This window comes from Procambarus clarkii, chromosome 18 (genome assembly GCF_040958095.1).
Source record: "Procambarus clarkii isolate CNS0578487 chromosome 18, FALCON_Pclarkii_2.0, whole genome shotgun sequence".
Lineage (NCBI taxonomy): Eukaryota > Metazoa > Arthropoda > Malacostraca > Decapoda > Cambaridae > Procambarus > Procambarus clarkii.
The window spans coordinates 15,784,334-15,811,009 of NC_091167.1; the positions used below are offsets into that span (position 1 = coordinate 15,784,334).

General features: G+C 51.7%; 1 protein-coding gene across 4 annotated transcripts in view; it reads right to left on the reverse strand.

The window, feature by feature from the left end:
• Positions 1 to 26,676, reverse strand: part of LOC123751066 (2-(3-amino-3-carboxypropyl)histidine synthase subunit 2-like) — a 79,703-nt gene that overhangs the window by 19,411 nt on the left and 33,616 nt on the right. For all 4 annotated transcript variants that reach the window (XM_069326289.1, XM_069326286.1, XM_069326287.1 and 1 more), the window contains one exon: positions 11,144 to 11,364. In XM_069326289.1, the coding sequence (XP_069182390.1) occupies positions 11,144 to 11,364 (221 nt within the window). The remainder of the gene's footprint in view (positions 1 to 11,143; positions 11,365 to 26,676) is intronic.

Below are 26,676 nucleotides of genomic sequence, written 5' to 3' on the forward strand. Positions count from 1 at the left end.
CAAAGGCTTTCCGACAATCCAAGAAAATGCAGTCCGCCCAGCCCTCTCTTTCTTGCTTAATCTGTGTCACCTGATCGTAGAATTCTATCAAGCCTGTAAGGCAAGATTTACCCTCCCTGAACCCATGTTGGCGATTTGTCACGAAGTCCCTTCCCTGGAAACAAACCGTAACTGTCTCTATTTTCCGCTTGTTACAACTTGTAATAAAGTTGTTACATCTTGGCTTAACGTGTTTATGACGTATTAGAACGTTGTTTCAACTTGCTATATTGGTTGTTATAACTGGTTAGGAGGTGTTAAAACTTGTTCGAACGTTGTACCAACGTCGTAGTTTTGATGTGTGTTTGGCGGGTTCTCTCCAGATGTGTTACCAGGTTTTTTCTCACGATCTTCTCCATCACCTTGCATGGTATACAAGTCAAGGACACTGGCCTGTAGTTCAGTGCCTCATGTCTGTCGCCCTTTTTGTATATTGGGACCACATTCGCCGTCTTCCATATTTCTGGTAGGTCTCCCGTCTCTAGTGACTTACTATACACTATGGAGAGTGGCAAGCAAAGTGCCTCTGCACTCTCTTTCAGTACCCATGGTGAGATCCCATCTGGACCAACAGCCTTTCTAACATCCAGATCCAGCAGGTGTCTCTTGACCTCCTCTCTCGTAATTTCAAACTCCTCCAAGGCCGCCTGGTTTATCTCCCTTTCTCCTAGCACAGTGACCTCACCCTGTTCTATTGTGAAGACCTCCTGGAACCTCTTGTTGAGTTCCTCACAAACCTCTCTGTCATTCTCTGTATACCTGTCCTCGCCTGTTCTAAGTTTCAATACCTGTTCTTTCACTGTTGTTTTCCTTCTGATGTGACCGTGGAGTAGCTTTGATTCGGTCTTGGCTTTGTTTGCTATATCATTTTCAAAATTTTTCTCTGCTTCTTTTCTCACCCTGACGTACTCATTCCTGGTTCTCTGGTATCTCTCTCTGCTTTCTGGTGTTCTGTTATTCCGGAAGTTCCTCCACGCCTTTTTGTTCAGTTTCTTCGCTTCCATACATGCCCTTCCATTCCATACATGCCCAAACACACATTCCATAGTGTGTTTTCGTTCCTAGTTGGTTCTGTAATCTGTTGATTGAGCGAGAATTTGTCACAGAATCTCCAAAGTTCTCTGACCTGTGGTTGGTTATTTCCCGGGTCATTCCCTGCTATGATATTTGTGTTTGCCATTCTCCATCTTAGACTCGGTAAATTGAAATCTCCAAGGAAGATAATATCTGAAGCTGGGTTTGCTAGGTTGTCAAGTATGTTCTCTATTTTGTGCATCTGCTATGTGAATTCCTCAACCGTTGTATCTGGCGGTTTATATATTAGAATAATAATTAAGTTTAGTTTCTCTACCTTAATTCCAAGTACCTCTATCACCTCATTAGTTGAGTTTAGTAGTTCTGTGCATACCAGGTCCTCTTTAATATACAGACCTACTCCTCCATTTGACCTAGTTTTTCTATCACATCTATATAAATTATAATTTGGAATCCAGATTTCACCATTCATGTAATCTTTTGTATGAGTTTCTGTGAATGCCCCAAATATTGAGTTTGACTCTAATAGGAGGCCATTTATGACCTTAACTTTATTCCTTGACTTTGGCTTTAAACCTTGAATGTTTGCAAATATGAATGATTGTCCATATTGTGTGTCACTTCTGGAAGGTTTTGGTAGTTCTCCCTCCTCTCTATCCTGACCCAGGGTGTGTTGTGGCAATGGTTTGTCCAGTTTTGGAAGTGATACTGGGGAGTGTGGTAGTCTCTGTGTAGTTGGGGGGTGTAGTATGTGTGGGCTTGATGACGAACCGTAGTCCAGTCTTGGGCATTTCCCCCTCTCCATCCGTACTCCTTCCACGTTTCTGCCTGTCTGTTTCTCCCTCTGCTTCTGCCTGCTTCTAAAAAATTTTCAGGGCTATTATATTGGACTTCCTCTCTTATATAGCGCTGTGTACCTCTGACATGGAAATCAGGGCAATGAAGATCGTAGCATTTCCTCTCATTAACTGAGAGTTTGCATAGCTTAGGGTGAAAATATCTACACTCTGTATCAAAATGACACTGATGTGCCCGTACGTCCGGCAGAGCCAACTGATTGAGTCGGCGTCGACTGTCCATTCCACAGACAGGGGAATGAACCATGACATGACACTGGACACCCTCCCGGACGTGAACGGCCAGGAGAGCCAAACCCCAAGAACTCAGCAAACGAGTCACCCAAAGCGACCGGCCCCTAAATGCTAAGGGGGCATTGAACCCCTGCAGATAAGGCCCCTAAATGCTAAGGGGGCATTGAACCCCTGCAGATAAGGCAACGGACCACCAGGGAGCAGTTCAAATGGAGGCGGATCGTGGAACCTCGAGTGACCCGAATCCTCCAAAGCGACTTCCACGTGGCCACCAACTCCCGCACCATGCTGTGGGCCCGTCCAGGCCATTGGTCACAAAGCCCCAGCCAAGAGAAGATGTGTCCATGAACCCATTGAGTGAGGGTTCGGGTAGGCACCAAGGCACTGAACCCCAAAAAAAACAGAAGAGGAAGCTGGCGATGCAGCAGCCAATGGAAGGCACCCAGACGCCGAACCCACCAATCGCAAGAGTGACGGAGGAACCCGAAGGAACCAGAACAGCCAACGAAGCCTAACCCGGCCCGGCGGGTAGACTAACACGACAAAGTTCAAACTACCACTCAAACCTTCGAGCCACCACCTCGTGACCCAGGAGCCCTCCAGAAACAGCTGAAGGTGGGATAGCAGCCACAGCAGAGTCTCCGGAGGAAAAGACAAGGAAGTAGTCCGAGAGTCCCACACAAGACACAGCCATGTCCAAACTTGAGAGGGAACCAGATGGGACGTCCTCCAATTCACCACTAACCCGAACCCGGTGAGCTTGGAAAAGAACCAAATCCCTGGCGAGACTGGCTGGGAGCCCACACCAGCCAGTCATCGAGGTAGACCAGAACTCTAACCCCTAAGAGACACAAACAGGCCACCACGACCCGGGTAAGGCGTGTGAAAACGCGAGGTGCCAGATTCAAGTCGAATGGAAGGTAATGAAAGCAGTAATGTTGACCAGACCACACACTAGAAGGTGAAGGGATGATGACGTTTCGGTCCGTCCTGGACCATTCTCAAGCCGATTGTGGATAATCTACTTGAGAATGGTATAGGACGGACCGAAACGTCGTCGTTCCTTCACCTTCTAATGTGTGGTCTGGTCAACATTCTTCAGCCACGTTATTGTGACTCATCGCCTGCATATGAAAGCGGTAAACCTGACGCCCCACAACAAAACCGGGCCAGTTCCTAAACCTTAAATGAATCGGGCCATGCCAATGTGCGTCCTAAAGGACCAGGGACACTATCCAAGCGCTTGGCTCCAAGAGAAGATGGCCCTGGGACAGTAACCATCTGAAAGGAGGGGCAAAAGACCCAGGGGTTCAGACGGGACAAGTCCAGAATAAACCGCAGGTACGCGCAGTCCCGTTTTGGTACTGGGAACAGGCGGGAAACCCATCTGAGGGACAAAGACGTTTTGACCACACCCAGGTGAACCCACTCTAAGATGACCTAACAAAGCACAGAAGAGGCCTGCCCAGCCAGCCCCGAACCTCCCCCGATGGAGGAGGGGCCACCCATGGCCACCGCAGGCCTCAAGAAACGACCCAAAAACCCCATGAATTGTGGGATCAGGCATGAGCAACCAGCGCGAGCCTCCCTCCCTCCCCGTTAATGGGGTGACCCACAAAAGGGCCAACGCCCCTTACGAGAAGCCGAACGACGAGCAGCGCGATCACCATGCTGACCATACGTCGTCGGTTCCAAAGGCTGCACCGGCTCTAAAACTGGCACCACTGGCCTACCACGATGGGAGGAACCCTGAGCCCTAGCATAACCCTTCCAGGAAGAGCCCACACGTCCCCCCCCCCTTCCCCGGAAGAAAAAACAAGTCCAACATGGGATGACAACTAGAAAAAGCTGCCTGCAGATACTGCACCATCACAGACTATGCAAACAGCAAAGGACAAAAAGGCGTAGAAAACCTAAGAGCCAGGGCCCAACCGGATTCCAAGGATTACACGAGCACTGCCAGACGGCAAGCGAGACGAGAAGCAAAGAACAAAGACACTGCCTCCCACAAGATTGGCGCAAACAGCTTTAACAGGGCACCCGATGCCGAGAGCAGCGCACCAAATCCAGGATCGGCACCCAGCGCTTCCACATCCTCCTCAAGCCAGTCCGAAGACAGCTCGAGAAGGGAAAAGAAACAGGACCGAAACCAAATGGCCATGGGCACGCAAGTCCTCAACTACCAGGGTTGCCAAAAGGGAGGGAACCTGCACATGAAGCTGTACCAGACTGAAAACCCGATGAAGGGCAGGGGTGAACAAACACGCAATGAGGCGTTCAAATTCACCCCCCCCCCCCCGTAAACCTGAACAACCATAAAAGCCTCTCGCCACTCAAGCGTGTAGGACCGACAGAACAGATGCCACGCTTCCAATGAAAAGAGAGGACAGTCTGCCAACCAGGATGACTCCGTAACCTTGTAACGAACATAGTAAGGAAATGAAGAACTGAACTCAAAAGATGCAGGATCCATTATCGAGGCGTAATCCATGTCACGCAGGAGGTAAGCCGCATGGGTCTCCCACACCTCATGAGGTGGGATGCGGGATGTCAAAAACCTCCGGAAGGAAGGAACTGAAGTACCCAAGGGTACCCAGAACCGAAGCCACGGAGGAACCGACGCCATATCAAACTCGTAGAGGGAAGGAGGATAAGAAAACCCCACCCCCTGTAACAATAAGCCCCACTCAGAAGGTACCAAAACCCAAGTGGCGTCAAACGGGGCCCAAGACCCCCCAAGTCAACTCCTCCCCAACCCCGGGATCCCCCACATCAGGACCCGGGGCAAAGCTGTCCTCCAAACCCTCTGCCTCTGGAGAAATGTAGAGTCCACTGGAAAAGCAGGGATGAAGGGGGGTCTGCTGGTGCAACCCAAAAACCCCGGCAGGAAGAACAGGCTCAAATACCTCCGCCCTCGATTCGGAAGGGACAGTCCCCAAAGCTGCTCAAGTCTCACCACCAAGAAAACCCTGCCCAACCTCCGAAACCCTCAGACATTTGGGAGCCGGGAGCAGGGAAAAAGGGGGAGCAGGGGAAAAGGGGGAGAAGGGGAAAAGGGGGAGCAGGATGAATCACAACAGAGAAAGGACAAGGGGGTGCGGACAAAACCAAAGTCGAAGCGACTAACCCCCCAAAGCCAGGTCGCTATAATCCAAGCGAGGCAGCCGCGAGGCAGCCGCGAGGCATCCGAAAAGGCAACCAACAGAGTGCGTTGGTTGCGGCAATCTAACCTCGCATGTAACACAGAAGCTGCCTGAACCTGAATATCAGTAACAGTGAACTGGGTGAACTGGAGTACATGCAAGGAACACCACTCACAAGACTCTGGGTCAAAGATGTCATCGATCCAACAAGGCAGCATAGCGGAGGCAAAGACAGTCAATGTCACCCTGAAACAAGGGGACAGAGCAAACTTCAAACTCACACAAAGCGAGGCGAGATTCAGAGGTCTCCTACATTGGACCAATAAGCCCCAATGGGGGTTTCCAGGGACCTTAGGCTGACTGCTAAGGGAAGCCCAGGCAAGGTACTGCTAACCGATTATCCCAGAGCTACCAAACCAACAAACTAAAAGCTGAACGCCTGTGACGTGTGTCAGCACGGGGACCTAGTGGAGGGCCACCAAAACCATACAAGTGGTTCTAACGCCACACCAGGCAAAACAAAACAAAAACTAAAGAAAAACCCCGCAAAAGCACGTCTCCAGGGAAACAGAACTAGACGCTATGAGTATATCAGACAGCAGCACAGTTCCTCGCACCCCCTTCAGCGATGAAACTACCTTCTACCCAAGGGCAAACAGGAGTAAGAACCACCCCAGCTGAACCCCAAGGGCAAGCAATCACCAAGCAGCAACAAAACCTAGCAGAGGTAGTTCCCGAACGGCTCAGGGGAAGATAACCCTAGGCCGCAGGGGCAGTACTTACAGGGCACCTAGGGGAGGCAGCCCTAGGTATATACAGCCCAAGTACTCTTGTGTAACTCCTGGCTAGCACACCACTAACACTGAACAAAAACATCACTATTCAGCACTGCTCAAAGGATGGAGTCAGAGTCGATCGACTGCTACCGACACAACAGCCTCTTGATCTGAGGAGAGCAGCCGGCATGGAGGTTTGGGACTGTCCCTCCTCCTGGGGAGGGGGGGAGGGGTTTGCACAGATGGATGCACGACGGTTGTTTGCTTATTTTTGATTGGGGGGTTCTACTTGCTAGTTGGGCTTTCGGTTTCCAATTTTTGACCAGCAGTAGTTTGTTCTAGAATTCCTACCTTTCTAGGTGCTCGACCTGGTAGATGGCAGACAAAGACTGCTTCCAATTACACAGGGGGTGTCTTTAGGCAATTGTTCCTTGTGCCTCTTCTTGAGGGGCCAGGTGCTGGCTCTAGTCCACGGTAGGCCTAGAACTCCATTGATTGTTGCCACAGTCTAATATGTGCACATCAGCCTGGTATAGCTCTGGGGAGCCGAAGGGGCTCGCCACAGAAATGCAAGTGGACCAACAGCCACACAAGGTAGATCCCCGCCAGGAAAAAAAAAAAAGTACAACGTTCCCAGGGGAACAGAACCAGCCACTATGCATATATCAGACAGCTGCATAGTACCTTGTGCCCCAGCCAGCGACGATACTCTCTCCTACCAAAGGGCAAACAGAGGCAGGAACAACCCCAACTGACCCCAAGGACAGGCAATCACTGAGCAGCAAAAGAACCCTGCAGAGGTAGTTCCCAAACGGCTTGTGGTAGATAACCCTAAACCGCACTGGCAGTAGTTACAGGGCACCTGGGGAAGAGGACCCTTGGCACATGCAGCCCCAGTACTGTACTTCTGGAATTATTCCTGGCTCATACACCACCACATTGCAGCACAACACCACAAGGCACAGCACTGCTCAAGGATTGCAGCCAGAGTCAATCGATCACCACCCAACGCCACAGAACTGGGATTGGGTAGCTGGCACGGGAGGTTCGGGATCCCTTCCCCTTCCCCCTTGTGCAGTTGTGCAGACAGCGGCACGGTGGCTGTGGTGACTAAATGCTTGTTTGTTTGTTTGTTTATTTTCTGATTGGGAAGTTCTGCTTGCTTGTTCAGCTTTCGGTTAGCAATTTTTCACTGGCTGTAGTTTGTTTTGGGATTCCTACTGTTCTGGGTGACTGACTTGGTAGATGGCAGATACAGACTGCTTCCTACTACAGGCAACTGGTGATATGTCTGGAACAAATTTACCAGCAATCTTATCATTTTCTTCCAGATCTGGGTCGAGGGGTGTCAACTGTAATGGTGGAGACAATCTCTAACTCTTCTGTTTAGCTGTATGGATGACTTTACGGGCCACCGCACTCACCTTTCAAAACAAAATGAAAGATTCAGGAGTCAGTCGGTATCAATGTCTTTTCCAGGCTGCATGCTTACAGCATAACACACGAGTACAATCTGAATTCCACCAGGGAACACACTTCCAGATGCCATGGGAAGCATAGTAAGGAATTGAGCAGTGTAGCATCCAATAAAGTGCTGTGAAAAAGTAGGAGAGCTCAAGAGGAAGGCAAGTTAGTAATTATCAAAGAAGGCACCAAGCCGAGAAGGCTATGTAGCACCATTAAGAGGAAGGTAAATCGGATAGGTTGGAAAGAGAAACGTAGAGTGAAAAGATTTCAGTCCGCCTTACCAAACTGCCACCAAAGACACAAGAGGAGAGGGCAGAAAAAAAAATTGGATTACGAGTATGAGGAAACGGTCACTGTTATGAAGGTCACTGAGACAACCCATTCTCCCGAGCATTCCCAACGTCACTAAACTGTACTAAACTGCCCAAACCTAACCTATCCAATGACCCACATACAAAAAACAGGACATCACATCAATTTTGCAAGATGCTACCATTTTTAATTCAGCGGTTTTTGGCCTAAGGGGAAATTGTCACATCATGCATCACCCCAGAGTGCATCGAGTCAATTAAAATCACCCAAAAGGAGCAAAGGCTCTGGTAATGAGTCCAAGAGGTGGCTAAGATTGGAAAGAGAAAGAGGAACACATAGGGAGAAATGGAACAGACAATGTACTATTTAGCTATTAAGAAGCCTGGATTTACCCGAGGGCCACTTCCACTAGTGACCTCAATGATAACAGTAAGCCAGCGGCTTGTTAAAAGTCCCCCTATTAGCCTTGATACTTTTTTTCCAGTTTGATTTTGAAATTCAAAGAGTCTTGGCATTTACGGCTTCAGCTAGTAGGCAGTTCCATTGGTTTATAACCCTGTGGGTGAAAAAGCATCTCCTGTTCTCAGTCCTGCATTGTATCTTGTCGCGCTTGAAACTTATCGCTCCCACAGCACCGCTCCTGTGCCAGGCAAGTCCTCTACGGGCTCACCATAGCCCGTGCTACTTGCCCCGCTCCTGTGCCAGGTAAGTTACGGACTCACCATACCCCATGCTACTTGGAACTTGTTCAGAGTAGCTGAATCTGTAACAACATTGAAACTGTTGCTCCTTGTTTTCGTCACATTAGATCTTTTGAAGATATTTTCCGTATCAACATCCACCAAATTGTTCAGTATTTTAAAAGTTTCAATGAGATCTGCCCTGTCGTGCCTGGTTTGCAGAGTTGTTAGCTCTGTGGCCCTCAACCATTCCCAATACGTGAGATGATTTAGCTCTGGAATGATTTTTGTTGCCCAGTGTTGCACTTTCTCCAGAGCAGCTATGTCCTTCTGAAGATGGGGTTATTATGCTTGGATACAGCAATCCAAATGGGGTCCCCACCAGACAATTTTACAATTGAATCATCACCTTCCTTTCCTTAAAAGTCAAAGGTATTCTTGATTATTCCAAGGGTTTGGTTAGCCTTTTTGTGACTGCTGCTCCTACCTGCTGTGCAACTTTCAGTGAGTAGTGGATTTTGACTCCAAGGCCCCACATGCAGGGTATGGCATTTGTCAAAATTAAAAAGCATTTGCTAGTCTTCTGACCATTTGTGGAGTTCAAGTAACTTTTTGTAGGGGCTCCAATATCATTATTATTCCCACTTGTTGACCAGACCACACACCAGAAGGTGAAGGGACGACGACGTTTCCGTCTGTCCTGGACCATTCACAAGTTTATGAATTGACTTGAGAATGGTCCAAGACGGACCGAAACGTCGTCGTCCCATCACCTTTTAGTGTGTGGTCTGGTCAACATACTTTAGCCACGTTATTGTGACTCACCGCCTGCATTATTCCCACTTTACCGTATATCTTTGTGTCATCTGCAAATTTGATGATGTGGTTTGTAATATTCCCATCTATGTCACTGATGTAAATGATAAATAGGTTGGCCCCAAAATGTACCCCCAGTAAGTACCCCACTTACACATTTCTCCAGTCAGATTTGGATCCATTTAGTACGACCCTTTGTATTCTTTGTTTCAGCCACTTTTATCCATTCTAATATTCTACCATTTATTCCATGGGCCTGTAATTTCCTTGCCAGTCTTTTATGTGGTTCCATATCAAAGGTTTTAGCCCATGTATACTACATTCCTGCACAGTTTACGCAGTCACCCTGCTAAGTTTGGCGAGGCTAGTCCAAGCTTCATGCTCCTTACCTTGAATAGACAAAAACACTCTTTTATAGACATATAATTTCCCTATATGTTTATTTTTAGTCCTATGATTATCCATTTTGGATCGCTATTATTTGACTTAATTGATTTAAATGGTAAATTGCTTGAAATACTTCACCTCCTATTTCACTCTAACATTCCATAACATTTTTTGTTATTCATAACACTTTCCGGCTCTTGGCGAATGTAAAAAAAACAACCGTAAGTGCTCCCGGCATTTTGCCGCGTAAGCGTAAAAACAAAAATGTGTATACTCTTTTTACTCTGCTTACCTTAGTTCTTGAGCTACGTATTTCATTTTGGTACCAACGTGTTCGCAATAAAATTCTCTAGAAGAACATTAGTAAAAAAAAGTCACGAAACGTATAGGGATACCAGCACCAAATAAATAACTACGAAGATGACTCGCCGTGAGCGCCCAACAGCAACAAAATGTTTTTACTCTTGGGATTGTTATCACCTCCACACTTGTCCTACAGCGTTAATTTTGGTATCAATGAACTCGCAATGAAATTCCCAACACGGTGATATGAATATAAGCGTAGAATAATGATTGCAGCCCGCCCGCAAGAGTGTGGGAATTGGTGAAATTGTTACCCGGTATCGGTGACGGGACGACGCACGGCGCTTTGAAAGTTTATACTTATTTCACTCTCATGACATTAATTTTCTATGTACGTCATTCATTTTTGTGTCAATGTTTTTGCAATAGAATGTTCTATGAGCCCGTAGGTAAAAAAGATCAACAAAGCGTAAGATAGAATAGCGCCAAATATAAAACAACGCTGGAACATATCAGTGAGCGTCAAACACACACGAAATGTTTTTACTTTTGTTATGTTTGACAAGTTTATACTTGTTGCACACAGTTATTTTTGGTTGTACATTGATCGGAATAAAATTCCCTAAACAGACATGTGCATATAATACATGATATGGGGGAAGCATTACCAGTATAAACGGCTAAAGTCACCCACCTGCAACCCGTTTGGGACATAATACCATTTGATCGAAGTGGTCCACACCTTTCATGAACTTATTGTACCATGCAGCCTAGTGGTGAGAAAGAGAGCCTCATGGCGCGCAGTTTGAAACAAACCCAAAGTAAATCGGATAAAAATTGAATTTTATACAAATATTTTAAAAGAGGACATAACTTTATGTCCACTATGCTGTAGCGTTAGGCGAAACAGGACTCCTCGGTGAGTCCGGTTAGCGCGAAAGTGTTTAATTAAAATCCTCACTTTACTTCTGATATTGTTTAACAAAATATTCAAGGAACATACCCTCGACCCTTCCTCAAACTCGATTTGAAAGTGCTAAATAGCATACAGAGCAAAAAATATACAGAAAGATGGAATAAGTATTGGAACCTACTAGCAATGTAATGGCACCTCGTATCATACACGAAGATCAAACCCCTTGTCCGGTCTTCAATGGCACTTTCCAAGCCTGAAATGACTGCAGGAATATCCACTGGTATTCTTGTGAGGATACAAAGAACAGGCAGTCTTCTAGACGGGCTGAGACAGGCGCGGCCAAAGTGGATGATGGCATCGGCACCGACATGTTCTGCGGCCACTTCATCAACGCAACAGCTGCCAAAATAACACCATTAAAAAACCAGCGTTGAATGTAATGAAACGCCATTTTCTGGGTGAGTCCCGGAGGCTCCCCGGAGCTATCCCAGGCTGATATGCTAATGTCAGACTTTGGCATCAGTCATGTGTATGGAGTTCTTAGGCCTACCGGGGACCACGGCCAGAACCGGGCCCCCTCAGAGAGGCAAGGGGAGCAATGGCCTATAGAAGCCCCCGTGTAGTTGGAAGCATTCTATGTCTGCCATCGACCGGAACAGGCACCCAGAAAGGTAAGCGCCCCAAAACAAACCCCTATTCTGGTTAAAATTGCTACCAAAAACCGAACTAGTGGATAGAACTCCCCAACCGAAAACAAGCAAACTAGTGTGACGTCACACACCGCCGCGCCGCTGTCTGCACAGCTCCCCCTTCCCCAGGAGGGGGAGGGGGGAGCCCCAGACCCCCCACGCCGGCTACCCACACCTCAGTTCTTGAGGCTGGATGTCAAAAACGCGAAAAACCGCCGACCGGAGGGAGGGAGGGATGCCGGGGAGCCTCCGGGACTCACCCAGAAATAACTAATAACCTAATAATAACCTAATAATAACCTAATAACCCTGCGGACGACCTGAGAGACCCGAACCCGCGAACAGGGAAGAAGGGAAACCGGATCAACCCACAGCGCGTCCCCGGACACAGAAGCTGTGGTGCGCAAATAACGGCGAAGTGCCGCAACCGGACACAAAACATGATGCACCCCCGGCCTGACCAACCAAGCATCAACCACCCACGGACCCCTCCGGAACGCAGCAGTCTCATTCTTCGCCAGAAAAGAAGGAGACAGCTGCAAACGAACAAAACAATCACCACGACCAAAAGAGCAGAAACCCCTGCGCCGGAGGAGAGCATGAAGCTCCCCTACCCGACCCCCAGAGGACAAAGCCAACAAGAAAAGTGCCTTGGAAAAACAATCCTGGACCGAAGGGGCCACAACGAAACGAGGAGATGAAAGGAAAGCGAGCACTCTGTCCAAAGACCAGGACGGCTCAGGCGACGCATGAGCAGGCCGGAGGTGAAACAATGCACGAGACAGCTTGCGAAATGGCGCAGACGTAACATCGATACCGAAAGCAAGCTGAAGCGGCTCCGCCAGCGCCGCACGATACGAAGCGACAGTGTTAGGCATAAGATGACGGTCCTGAAACAACCACGAGAGGAAGGACAAGACCACCCGAACAGACAAGGAGCTAACACGACGAAGACGCAAAAAGAAACGGAAGGACCGCCAGTTAACTTCATACTGCCGCCGAGAAGAAGCCCTCAGGTGGGACACCAACAAGGAGGCCACCTGATCACCATAGAGATGATGATAGACTCGAGTCAAAAAAACCATACGCGAAGACTCGAGGAGAAGATCGAACCAGCCACGTGACGTACCGGCCCGATCTGCTGAAAGAGGCGGAGCCGCGGGAAAACCCTCGGGTTCGGACACCGAGCAACCAGCGCCTGAAACCAAGGCTGGGCCGGCCACCAAGGGGCCAGAAGGACAACTCTCCCCTGGTAAGTCTCTAAGCGAGTCAGGACCTGGAGCAACAGCCGAATCGGGGGAAAGAGGTACAGGAACCCCCACCTCGACCAGTCTAGCCGAAAGGCATCGACCCAGACGGCCTCGCGATCGGGGAAGGGCGCCGTATAAACGGGAAGACGCCGCGACCACGCCGACGCGAAGAGGTCCACTTCGGGACGCCCGAACGTCTGGCAAAGCCAACGGAAGGACTCGTCGTCGACCGTCCACTCCGTGGAGAGGGGAACGAAGCGAGACAGGGCCAATGTTGGCCAAGACATTGGACACGCCCCGTACGTGAACCGCCAGGAGAGCCAAACCCCGAGAACTCAGCAGACGAGTCACCCGAAGCGACCAACCCCAAAGAGACAAGGACCGCATCGAACCCCCGCAAAAAAACCCCGAAAAACCCGAAGATGAAGCCGGTGACGCAGCAACCGACGCAAGGCCCCCGTGGGTCGAACTCTGCGATCGCGATAGAGGCGGAAGGGGGGAACCCCGAAGGAACCAGAACAGCCGTCGAAGCCAAACCCGACCCGGCGGGTAGACCACCATCGCGAAGTTCAGGCTCCCGCACAGCCCCTCGAGCAACCGCCGGGTGACGCGAGGGCCCCCCAGAAACAGACGAAGGCGGGACCACAGCCGCAGGAGAGACTCCGGAGGGAGAGACAAGGAGGCGGTTCGAGAGTCCCAAACGAGACCCAGCCAAGTTCGAACCTGAGAGGGAACCAGATGGGACTACCTCCAGTTCACCAAGAACCCGAACTCGGTGAGCTGGGAAAGAACCAAATCCCTGGCTAGCAAGCAAGCTGACTGGCTGGGAGCCCAAACCAGCCAGTCGTCGAGGTAGGCCAACACCCGAACACCTAGGAGACGCAAACGAGCCACCACAACCCGTGTAAGGCGCGTGCACTCGCGAGGTGCCAGGTTCAACCCAAACAGGAGACAACGAAAGCGGTAACTCAGACGCCCAACAACAAAACCGAGCCAGTCCCTGAACCGCGGATGAATCGGGACATGCCAATAAGCGCCCCGGAGGTCCAGGGACACCATCCAAGCTCCCGGCTCCAAGAGGAGCCGAACCTGAGACAGCGTAGTCATCCGAAAGGAGGGGCAATGAACCCAGGGGTTCAGACGGGACAAGTCCAGAATGAACCACAGGTCCGCGCAGTCCCGTTTCGGAACCGGAAACAGACGGGAAACCCATCTGAGGGACGACGTCGTTTCGACGACGCCCAAGCGTACCCACTCCAAGACGACTCGACAGAGCGCAAGGGAAGAAATCTGCCCTGCCAGCCCCGACCCCCCAAAGGGGGGAGGGGCCACCCAGCGCTACCGCAGGCCGCGAGACACGACCCGAAAGGCCCACGAATCGTGGGACCAGGCGTGGGCGAACAGCGCAAGCCGCCCCCCCCATCGCCCCGTCAAGGGGGCAAACCGCGAAAGGGCCGGCAACCCTTACGAAACCCAGAACCCCGCACAGCGCGAACACCGCGCCGACCAGACGAGGGAGGGTCCGCAGGAGGAGCCAACCCCAAACCTGACACCAGAGGCCTACCACGACGAGAGGAACCCCGAGCCCTGGCACGACCTTTCCGGGAAGACCCACCCCGGGACCCCCGGAAAACCAACAAGTCCGACATCGGACGACAAGCCGCCGACGCAGCCTGAATAAACTGCGCCACGGCCGACTCCCCAAACAGGAGAGTACAAAAAGGTGAAGAACGCCTAAGAGCCAGAGCCCAAGCAGATTCCACGGAGGAACCCAGCACCGCCTGCCGACACGCGAGACGGGAAGCATAAAACAGGGAAACCGCATCCCGCAAAATCGGCGTGAACAGCTTCAACAAGGCAGCCGACGAACGCGCAGCCGAGGACAAGGTGCCGGACCCCGGGACGGACCCAAGCGTCCCCACATCCTCCATGAGCCAATCCGAAGACAGCTCCAGGAGGGAAAAGAACCGCAAGGCCGAACACAAAAGGCCCCGGGCGCGCAAGTCCTCCGCAACGAGCGCCGCCGAAAGGGAGGGAACCTGCACATGGAGCTGAATAACGCCCACATCGCGGGGAAGGGCAGGGGCAAACAAGCACTCATTCAGGTACTCAAGTTCGCCCCCCAGGAAAACCTGAAGCACCGTGGAAGCTTCCCGCCACTCGAACGTGCGGGAACGACAGAAGGAATGCCAGGAATCCAGACCAAACAAGGGGCAGTCTGCTAGCCAGGACGACTCCGGAACCTCGTAACGGAGCTAGAAAGGGAACGAAGTCCCAAACCTGAACGTGGACGGATCCATTTCCGAGGTATAATCCGGGTCACGCAGGAGGTAAGCTGCAAAGGCCGCTCGCACCACACCAGGTTGGATGCGATAAGCCGAAAACCTCCGGAAGGACGGAACCGACGTACCCGGGGGAACACGGAACCGAACCCGGGGAGGGGCCGACACCAAATCCAACTCGTATGCAGAGGGGGGAAAAGAAAACCCCACTCCTTGTAACAATAAGCCCCACTCAGTGGGAAGAAAAACCCAGGCGGGGTCCAGTGGGGCCCAAGGCCCCCAAGTCAGCCCCTCCCTAGCCTCGAGGTCCGTCACCACAGGACCCGAGGCCGAGTCCTCTCCCCAAGCCCCGACCCCACAAGACAAGGACGGAGCAGCCGGAAAAGTTGGAGGAAGGGGGGCCCACTGGTTAGACCCTGAAGCTTCGGCCGGGAGACAAGATTCGAATGCTTCTGCCGCCCCCCCGGAAGGGGCAACCCCCGAAGCTGCCCGAGTCTCGAGGTCAAGTAACCCCTGCTCCGACCCCGAAACCCTCAGACGCTTCGGGGCCGGAAGCAGGGGCGGGGGACCAGAACGAACAGAAGGGGAAGGACGAGGAGGTGCGGACTGAACCAGGATCGAAGCGACCCCCACCCCAAAGTCCGGGTCTCGAAAAGCAAAGCGGGGCAGCCCCGGGGCATCCGGGGAAGCAACCAACCGAGCGCGTTGCAACAGACGAAGCCTAGACTGCAACGCACGCGCAGCCTGTATCCGAATAGAATCATCAGAGGATTGGGTAAATTGAGTCACAAGCAAGCAGCAACACTCACAGGACTCAGGGTCGAAAGTATCACCGACCCAACAGGCAGCGTGGCAGAGGCAAAAACAATGAGGGCCACCCTGAGACAAGGGGACCGAGCAACCCTCAAACTCGCACACAGCGAGTGGGGACTCCGGGGTCACATCCATCGGACCCACGCGCCCCCTAGGGGATTCCCAGGGTCCTGAGCGTTTACTTTAAGAGGACTCGCGCTCAGGTAGTCCCAGGCAGGGTGCTGCAAACCGGCGCCCAAAACTACCAAGCAAACTTCTAAAGCTGAACCTCAGGGACGTGTACACTCACGGGGACCTAGCAGGGGGCGCCACCGAGAACAGTGGAAGGGCAAAAACAAACTGAATAAAATGACAGAACCCCAAGGAACAGAGCCGGCCGCGATGTCGGGAAATACAAGCTGAGCAGCACCCTGTGCCCCTACCAGTGCAAACTGCCTCTTACCTGCCGGTAACAAGGGAGAACAGAACACCCAAGAGCCCAACAGGCGGCCGAAAAACCGAAAGGTAAAACGGACCAGCAGAGGCAGACCCCGAGGAGCCTGTGGAAGGTGGCCCCAAGCCCCAAGGGCAGTACTTACAGGGCACCTAGGGAAGGCAGCCCTAGGCGCATGCAGCCCGAGTACTGAAGATAACTCCTGGCTCTCGCACCCACAAAACCAACACCACACGCAAAGCACAGTGCAGTAGCGACACCGGAGCCAGAGCACACGACCATCGCCTATAGCATCAGCCTCAAGAACTGAGGTGTGGGTAGCCGGCGCGGGGGGTCTGGGGCTCCCCCTTCCCCCTCCCGGGGAGGGGGGAGCTGCGCAGACAGCGGCGCGGCGGTGTGTGACGTCACACTAGTTTGCTTGTTTTCGGTTGGGGAGTTCTATCCACTAGTTCGGTTTTTGGTAGCAATTTTAACCAGAATAGAGGTTTGTTTTGGGGCGCTTACCTTTCTGGGTGCCTGTTCCGGTCGATGGCAGACATAGAATGCTTCCAACTACATGGGGGCTTCTATAGGCCATTGCTCCCCTTGCCTCTCTGAGGGGGCCCGGTTCTGGCCGTGGTCCTCGGTAGGCCTAAGAACTCCATACACATGACTGATGCCAAAGTCTGACATTAGCATATCAGCCTGGGATAGCTCCGGGGAGCCGACGGGGCTCCCCCCAGAAAAGTTGTTATTATATATATCACCATGGGTCCCAAGAAAGCCAGTGGTAAGGATCAAGGCAAGAAAGCCCATGTGAGGATGACAATAGAGGAGAAACAAGAGATCATTCGGAAGCATGAGAACGGTACACAGGTTGTTGAACTTTGTAGGCAGTACAACAAAGCCACGTCAACAATATGCACTATACTTATAAATTATTAAGAAGAAAAAGGACATTATGAGTGCTAAAGTGGCAAAAGGAGTCAGAACAATGAAGAAACAAAGACCACAAATACTTGAAGAAGTGGAAAAGTTGTTATTAATTTGGATACACGACAAGAGTTAAAGGGTGATAGTGTTTCGGAGGCCATCATTTGTGAGAAAGCCAGGGTATTGCACGAAGACCTTGTAAAGAAAACCCCTGGAACGAGTGATGCAGATACAAAGGAATTTAAGGCAAGCAGGGGCTGGTTTGAAAAATTTAGAAAAAGAAGTGGTATCCATAGTGTTGCGAGGCATGGGGAGGCTGCCAGCTCAGACAAACCAGCCGCTGGACGATTTATTGAAGAATTTAAAGATTTTGCAGAGGCTGAGGGATACCTACCGCAACAGGTGTTTGTGACGAAACAGGACTATTCTGGAAAAGATTGCCTAAGAGGACATACATTACCAAAGAGGAAAAATCCTTGCCCGGACACAAGCCTATGAAAGATAGGTTTACGCTTGTACTGTGTTCAAATGCGAGTGGTGATTTGAAAATTAAACCCTTGCTAGTGTATCATTATGAAAATCCAAGGGTTTTCAAACAGTATAAAGTGCAGAAAACCCAAATATGTGTGATGTGGAAGGCTAATAAAAAGGCATGGGTGACTAGGATTTTTTTTTTTTTGGAGTGGGTGAATGAAGTGCTGTGCCCTGCCATAGAAAAATATCTGCAGGAGTAACATTTGCCACTCAAGGCCCTGTTTCTCCTCGACAATTCTCCTGCTCATTCTCCAGGATTGAAAGATGAATTGATGCACAGATACAGTAAATTTCTCACAATAAAGTTCCTTCCTCCTAACACCAGTGAACGCCGCACAAGGCAAACACAGCCTAGGAAACTGAAGCCAGAGAAGCGTCTATCCCGGTTGACATTAGCTTACGAACTGATGCTAGGCAGCCGGCGCGGTAGATCCGGGGCTCCCCCCTCCCACTCTCGGGGCGGGGAGGGCTGCGCGGATGATCGGTGCAGCAGTAAAGTGTGAGGTTTGCTTGTTTCCTTGGGATTGTAGAGAGTTTCTACCTCTCTGTTCGGTTTTTTGTTTTAGTTTTACCATGTGGGGTTTGTTTTGTTATGCCTACCTTTCTGGGTGCCTGACCCCAGTTGATGGCAGATAAGGAAAACCCCAACCACAATGGGGTTTTCCAGGGCCATTGCTCCCTGAAACCTCTCTGAAGGGGCCAGGTTCTGGCACTGGTCCCTGGTAGGTCTGAACTCCTTAGCTAATGTCCCGGTCTAATATAACATACATTAGCCCGATAAGCTCCAGGGAGCCGTAAGGGCTCCCCACAGAAAACATGCTTTTTTTTAAAAAAACAGGGCCATCTGTAGGATGCAGGAGCAACACACAATTTAATCTCCAAAAGTTCTTCACCGATTGCTTTGAAATTTTGACACAACGTTCCATTTGCATACGTGCGTGTTTTTATATACCTACTATGTAGATGCCACACCTGTGACAGGTAAAACTATGCGTTTTTTTTAAACCATGCCATCTGTTGCATGCAAGACCAAACACAAGCTATGCAAAATATGTTACGATTCCATATCAATGTTTCCGATTGCATTGATAAATTGAATTTTCATAGATTTTGATTGATTTTTAATTTTGATTTAATTATTTTGTGTGACATTGCATTGGAATTGAGCCGTGTTGTTTTCCATACCGTTCATTTCGTGGGTATAGTTTATTTGTTTCTTTTTTCATTCTTTTCATTTTGTTCTTTTAACTGTTCTTATTTTTCAGTGCAATTGGTGGTGAAATTGAGCTGTGTCGATTGATCTGCATTTGAATTGAATTATTTCGGTAGTATCTTTTGTTTTTGTTTTAAAAACATGAAAATGGACAACACATTTATTTCACAGCTGCAAATGTTCAACAAACAGCTATGAATCCACCAGCTACAGCGTTAACTGCGTTCTTCACGTTATGTCAAAATGACGCATTTGCCAAAACATTGCTGTATTTGGAAGTGTCTACGTATTACACATGGAATGCCAGTAGAAAATCATTTGAACGACGTAAACGATGAGAACGAGTCGACGGACAACCTGACATATTCAAATAAACTACGATAGGCAGACTGTATACCATGCATCCCAATCAGGACGAATGCTTCTTTCTTCACATGCTGTACGTAAATGTGCCCAGTTCAACGTCTTTCCAGCAATTGAGATTTGTCAACACTGTAATACATGCCAATTCCCGTAGTGCATGTCAAGCTCTGAATTTATTGGAAAACGACCGATACTGGGATGTGTGCATTAATGACGCGTCCAACACGTCACATCCAAATCAAATTCGTGCATTGTTTGCAATCATATTGACCACCGGCTCTCCTTCATCTCCAACAGTTATGGGAGAAATATAAATCGCACATGGTTGAAGATATTATCCGTCGAATACGCAAGGAAAATTCAAATATGACCATGGATTTTACAGCAAAAATCTACAACAAAGCGTTGATAAATGACTGAAGACTTGTGCTTAGAAATCGCGAACAAAGTTCTCAATCAATTCGAAATGCCATCATCGAATCGATCTGCTGCTGCTTCGTTCGATGTAGAATTGCGTCGTGAACAAAATTACAACACGGGTGATCTGTTGTTGTATGTTTACTCAAATATTCCTAAGCTAACGCTTGAGCGAAAAGGCATTTACAGTCAAATAATTCAAACTGTCAATAACGGGCTTGGAGAAATCTTCTTAGATGCTCCAGGAGGAACTGGTAAAACATTTCTAATAAGATTGATTCTGGCAGCATTTCGATCCCAAAATGGCAAACCTTAGCTCTTGCATCGTCCGGAATTGCTGCGACATTGCTACCAGGTCGATGAACTGCTACTTTGGCTTTGAAATCGCCATTGAGCATGCAATTCATTGAAACTCCCACGTGCAACATTTCTAAAGCGTAAGGCCTGGGAAAAGTATTGCAGAAAGGCAAACTTATTGTTTGGTATGAATGCACAATGCATGGCAAAAAATCGCTCGAGGCTCTTGATCGATCATTGCAAGATTTGCGTGGAAACATCAAACCATTTGGGAACGCGTTAATATTGTTTGCAGTAGATTTCAGCCAAACATTACCTGTAATTCCTTGATCGACACCAGCAGACGAAATAAATGCCTACCTGAAATACTCTACTTTGTAGCGCCACGTAAAGACATTTAAATTAACTACAAATATGCATGTAGTGTTGTAGCTACTGCAAAACGATCCATCAGCTGAGATATTCTCACATCAATTTCTGGAAAATGGCAACGTGAACCTGCCGGTTGATCTGACCTCAGGACGAATTTCATTGCCTCATAACTTCTGCAATTTAGTGACGTCAAAAGAAGAATTGGTTGAAAAAGGTTCTCTCAATATTCAAACCAATTATATGAATCACGATTGGCTGAATGAACGAGCTATTCTTGCGGCCAAAAACAAAGACGTCTACAACCTGAACAATATTATTCAGTCTAACATAGAAAGCGAGGCAGTCACATACAAGTCCGTCGACACTGTTGAGGAACCATATGAAGCAGTTAATTATCCAACAGAATTTTTGAATTTACACGATCTGCCAAGGATACCACCACACATAAGGCAACTGAAAATCGGCTTACCAATTATCATGTTGCGAAATATCAACCAGCCAAAACTTTGCAACGTCACGCACCTTGCAGTAAAAAAAAATTAATCAGCGACGTCGTAGAAGCAACAATCTTGACTGGACCTTTCGAAGGTGAAGATGTTCTCATTCCTTGCATTCCTATGTTGACCAGACCACACACTAGAAGGTGAAGAGACGACGACGTTTCGGTCCGTCCTGGACCATTCTCAAGTCGATTGTGATGAGGAAGTAGAGACAGGCAATAAATAGGCAAGAGAGAGCTGAGGAGCACAGTAAGGTGTAGTAGAGGGATAGTAGTAATAATGTGAACTGCAGAGGGCCTATTGGCCCATATGAGGCAGCTCCAATTATAACCACCGAATGAGAAGGAGATAGTAATAGGAATAAGAAGAGGATAGCAAGGGAGCGTAGGAGAAGACAATGAACAGAAAAACCAGCGTTGAATGTAATGAAACGCCATTTTCTGGGTGAGTCCCGGAGGCTCCCCGGAGCTATCCCAGGCTGATATGCTAATGTCAGACTTTGGCATCAGTCATGTGTATGGAGTTCTTAGGCCTACCGGGGACCACGGCCAGAACCGGGCCCCCTCAGAGAGGCAAGGGGAGCAATGGCCTATAGAAGCCCCCGTGTAGTGGGAAGCATTCTATGTCTGCCATCGACCGGAACAGGCACCCAGAAAGGTAAGCGCCCCAAAACAAACCCCTATTCTGGTTAAAATTGCTACCTAAAACCGAACTAGTGGATAGAACTCCCCAACCGAAAACAAGCAAACTAGTGTGACGTCACACACTGCCGCGCCGCTGTCTGCGCAGCTCCCCCCTCCCCGGGAGGGGGAAGGGGGAGCCCCAGACCCCCCGCGCCGGCTACCCACACCTCAGTTCTTGAGGCTGGATGTCAAAAACGCGAAAAACCGCCGACCGGAGGGAGGGAGGGATGCCGGGGAGCCTCCGGGACTCACCCAGAAAATGGCGTTTCATTACATTCAACGCTGGTTTTCTGGGGGGAGCCCCGTCGGCTCCCCGGAGCTAACTACCCACAGACAGAAAAAGAGGGACTTACCCGGGAGGCGGTCGTCGCTCACCCCTCAACTCGAAGCCGAGACAACTGGCTGCAACCGCCGACCCAAAGCAACACAGGCCCGACGAGGCCCAGGGACATTCACAAGGTAACGAGCAGCCAGGACCCTGTTCGACCGCCAAAATCCCCGCGCCCGAATATCAGACCAAGACATATTCCCAAAGACGGCAGCAAGAGCCGCGAACTTACGAACGTCATGGGCACGGGGATAGACCGCAGGCTGGCTGGACCTAATAACCCTGCGGACGACCTGAGAGACCCGAACCCGCGAACAGGGAAGAAGGGAAACCGGATCAACCCACAGCGCGTCCCCGGACACAGAAGCCGTGGCGCGCAAATAACGGCGAAGCGCCGCAACCGGACACAAAACATGATGCACCCCCGGCCTGACCAACCAAGCATCAACCACCCATGGACCCCTCCGGAACGCAGCAGTCTCATTCTTCGCCAGAAAAGAAGGAGACGGCTGCAAACGAACAAAACTATCACCACGACCAAAAGAGCAGAAACCCCTGCGCCGGAGGAGAGCATGAAGCTCCCCTACCCGACCCCCAGAGGCCAAAGCCAACAAGAAAAGTGCCTTGGAAAAACAATCCTGGACCAAAGGGGCCACAACGAAACGAGGAGATGAAAGGAAAGCGAGCACTCTGTCCAAAGACCAGGACGGCTCAGGCGACGCATGAGCAGGCCGGAGGTGAAACAATGCACGAGACAGCTTGCGAAACGGCGCAGACGTAACATCGATACCGAAAGCAAGCTGAAGCAGCTCCGCCAGCGCCGCACGATACGAAGCGACAGTGTTAGGCATAAGATGACGGTCCTGAAACAACCACGAGAGGAAGGACAAGACCACCCGAACAGACAAGGAGCTAACACGACGAAGACGCAAAAAGAAACGGAAGGACCGCCAGGAAACTTCATACTGCCGCCGAGAAGAAGCCCTCAGGTGGGACACCAACAAGGAGGCCACCTGATCACCATAGAGATGATGATAGACTCGAGTCAAAAAAACCATACGCGAAGACTCGAGGAGAAGATCGAACCAGCTACGTGACGTACCGGCCCGATCTGCTGAAAGAGGCGGAGCCGCGGGAAAACCCTCGGGTTCGGACACCGAGCAACCAGCGCCTGAAACCAAGGCTGGGCCGGCCACCAAGGGGCCAGAAGGACAACTCTCCCCCGGTAAGTCTCTAAGCGAGTCAGGACCTGGAGCAACAGCCGAACCGGGGGAAAGAGGTACAGGAACCCCCACCTCGACCAGTCGAGCCGAAAGGCATCGACCCCGACGGCCTCGCAATCGGGGAAGGGCGCCGCATAAACGGGAAGACGCCGCGACCACGCCGACGCGAAGAGGTCCACCTCGGGGCGCCCGAACGTTTGGCAAAGCCAACGGAAGGACTCGTCGTCGACCGTCCACTCCGTGGAGAGGGGAACGAAACGAAACAGGGCGTCGGCCAAGACGTTGGACACGCCCCGTACGTGAACCGCCAGGAGAGCCAAACCCCGAGAACTCAGCAGACGAGTCACCCGAAGCGACCAACCCCAAAGAGACAAGGACCGCATCGAACCCCCGCGGTTCAGGCAATGAACCACCGGAGAGCAGTCCGAATGGAGCCGAATCGTCGATCCGCGGGCCACCCGAATCCTCCCCAGAGCAAACCACACTGCCGCGAACTCCCGCACCGTACTGTGAGCTCGACGGAAGGACGGATCCCAACGCTCCTGGCCGGCCTGGTGAGCACTGGTCACAAAACCCCAGCCGAGAGACGACGCATCCGTGTACACATCGAGCGAGGGCTCGGGTAGGCGCCAAGGCACTGAACCCCGAAAAACCCGAAGAGGAAGCCGGTGACGCAGCAACCGACGCAAGTCCCCCGGGGGTCGAACTCTGCGATCGCGAGAGAGGCGGAAGGGGGAACCCCGAAGGAACCAGAACAGCCGTCGAAGCCAAACCCGACCCGGCGGGTAGACCACCATCGCGAAGTTCAGGCTCCCGCACAGCCCCTCGAGCAACCGCCGGGTGACCCGAGGGCCCTCCAGAAACAGACGAAGGCGGGACCGCAGCCGCAGGAAAGACTCCGGAGGGAGAGACAAGGAGGCGGTTCGAGAGTCCCACACGAGACCCAGCCAAGTCCGAACCTGAGAGGGAACCAGATGGGACTTCCTCCAGTTCACCAAGAACCCGAACCCGGCGAGCTGGGAAAGAACCAAATCCCTGGCTAGCAAGCAAGCTGACTGGCTGGGAGCCCAAACCAGCCAGTCGTCGAGGTAGGCCAACACCCGAACACCTAGGAGACGCAAACGAGCCACTACAACCCGTGTAAGGCGTGTGAACACGCGAGGTGCCAGGTTCAACCCGAACGGGAGACAACGAAAGCGGTAACTCAGACGCCCCACTACAAAACCGAGCCAGTCCCTGAACCGCGGATGAATCGGGACATGCCAATAAGCGTCCCGGAGGTCCAGGGACACCATCCAAGCTCCCGGCTCCAAGAGGAGCCGAACCTGAGACAGCGTAGTCATCCGAAAGGAGGGGCAATGAACCCAGGGGTTCAGACGGGACAAGTCCAGAATGAACCGCAGGTCCGCGCAGTCCCGTTTCGGAACCGGAAACAGACGGGAAACCCATCTGAGGGACGACGTCGTTTCGACGACGCCCAAGCGTACCCACTCCAAGACGACTCGACAGAGCGCAGGGGAAGAAGCCTGCCCTGCCAGCCCCGACCCCCCAAAGGGGGGAGGGGCCACCCAACGCCACCGCAGGCCGCGAGACACGACCCGAAAGGCCCACGAATCGTGGGACCAGGCGCGAGCGAACAGCGCAAGCCGCCCCCCCCATCGCCCCGTCAAAGGGGCAAACCGCGAAAGGGCCGGCGACCCTTACGAGACCCAGAACCCCGCACAGCGCGAACACCGCGCCGACCAGACGAGGGAGGGTCTGCAGGAGGAGCCAACCCCAAACCTGACACCAGAGGCCTACCACGACGAGAGGAACCCCGAGCCCTGGCACGACCTTTCCGGGAAGACCCACCCCGGGACCCCCGGAAAACCAACAAGTCCGACATCGGACGACAAGCCGCCGACGCAGCCTGAATAAACTGCGCCACGGCCGACTCCCCAAACAGGAGAGGACAAAAAGGTGAAGAACGCCTAAGAGCCAGAGCCCAAGCAGATTCCACGGAGGAACCCAGCACCGCCTGCCGACACGCGAGACGGGAAGCATAGAACAGGGAAACCGCATCCCGCAAAATCGGCGTGAACAGCTTCAACAAGGCAGCCGACGAACGCGCAGCCGAGGACAAGGTGCCGGACCCCGGGACGGACCCAAGCGTCCCCACATCCTCCACGAGCCAATCCGAAGACAGCTCCAGGAGGGAAAAGAACCGCAAGGCCGAACACAAAAGGCCCCGAGCGCGCAAGTCCTCCGCCACGAGCGCCGCCGAAAGGGAGGGAACCTGCACATGGAGCTGAATAACGCCCACATCGCGGGGAAGGGCAGGGGCAAACAAGCACTCATTCAGGTACTCAAGCTCACCCCCCAGGAAAACCTGAAGCACCGTGGAAGCTTCCCGCCACTCCAGCGTGCGGGAACGACAGAAGGAATGCCAGGAATCCAGACCAAACAAGGGGCAGTCTGCTAGCCAGGACGACTCCGGAACCTCGTAACGGAGCCAGAAAGGGAACGAAGTCCCAAACCTGAACGTGGACGGATCCATTTCCGAGGCATAATCCGGGTCACGCAGGAGGTAAGCTGCAAAGGCCGCTCGCACCACACCAGGTTGGATGCGATAAGCCGAAAACCTCCGGAAGGACGGAACCGACGTACCCGGGGAGGGGCCGATACCAAATCCAACTCGTACGCAGAGGGGGGGAAAGAAAACCCCACTCCTTGTAACAATAAGCCCCGCTCAGTGGGAAGAAAAACCCAGGCGGGGTCCAGCGGGGCCCAAGGCCCCCAAGTCAGCCCCTCCCCAGCCTCGAGGTCCGTCACCACAGGACCCGAGGTCGAGTCCTCTCCCCAAGCCCCGACCCCACAAGACAAAGACGGAGCAGCCGGAAAAGCTGGAGGAAGGGGGGCCCACTGGTCAGACCCTGAAGCTTCGGCCGGGAGACAAGACTCGAATGCCTCTGCCGCCCCCCCGGAAGGGGCAACCCCCGAAGCTGCCCGAGTCTCGAGATCAAGTAACCCCTGCTCCGACCCCGAAACCCTCAGACGCTTCGGGGCCGGAAGCAGGGGCGGGGGACCAGAACGAACAGAAGGGGAAGGACGAGGAGGTGTGGACTGAACCAGGATCGAAGCGACCCCCACCCCCAAGTCCGGGTCTCGAAAAGCAAAGCGGGGCAGCCCCGGGGCATCCGGGGAAGCAACCAACCGAGCGCGTTGCAACAGACGAAACCTAGACTGCAACGCACGTGCCGCCTGTACCCGAATAGAATCATCAGAGGACTGGGTAAATTGAGTCACATGCAAGCAGCAACACTCACAGGACTCAGGGTCGAAAGTATCACCGACCCAACAGGCAGCGTGGCAGAGGCAAAAACAATGAGGGTCACCCTGAGACAAGGGGACCGAGCAACCCTC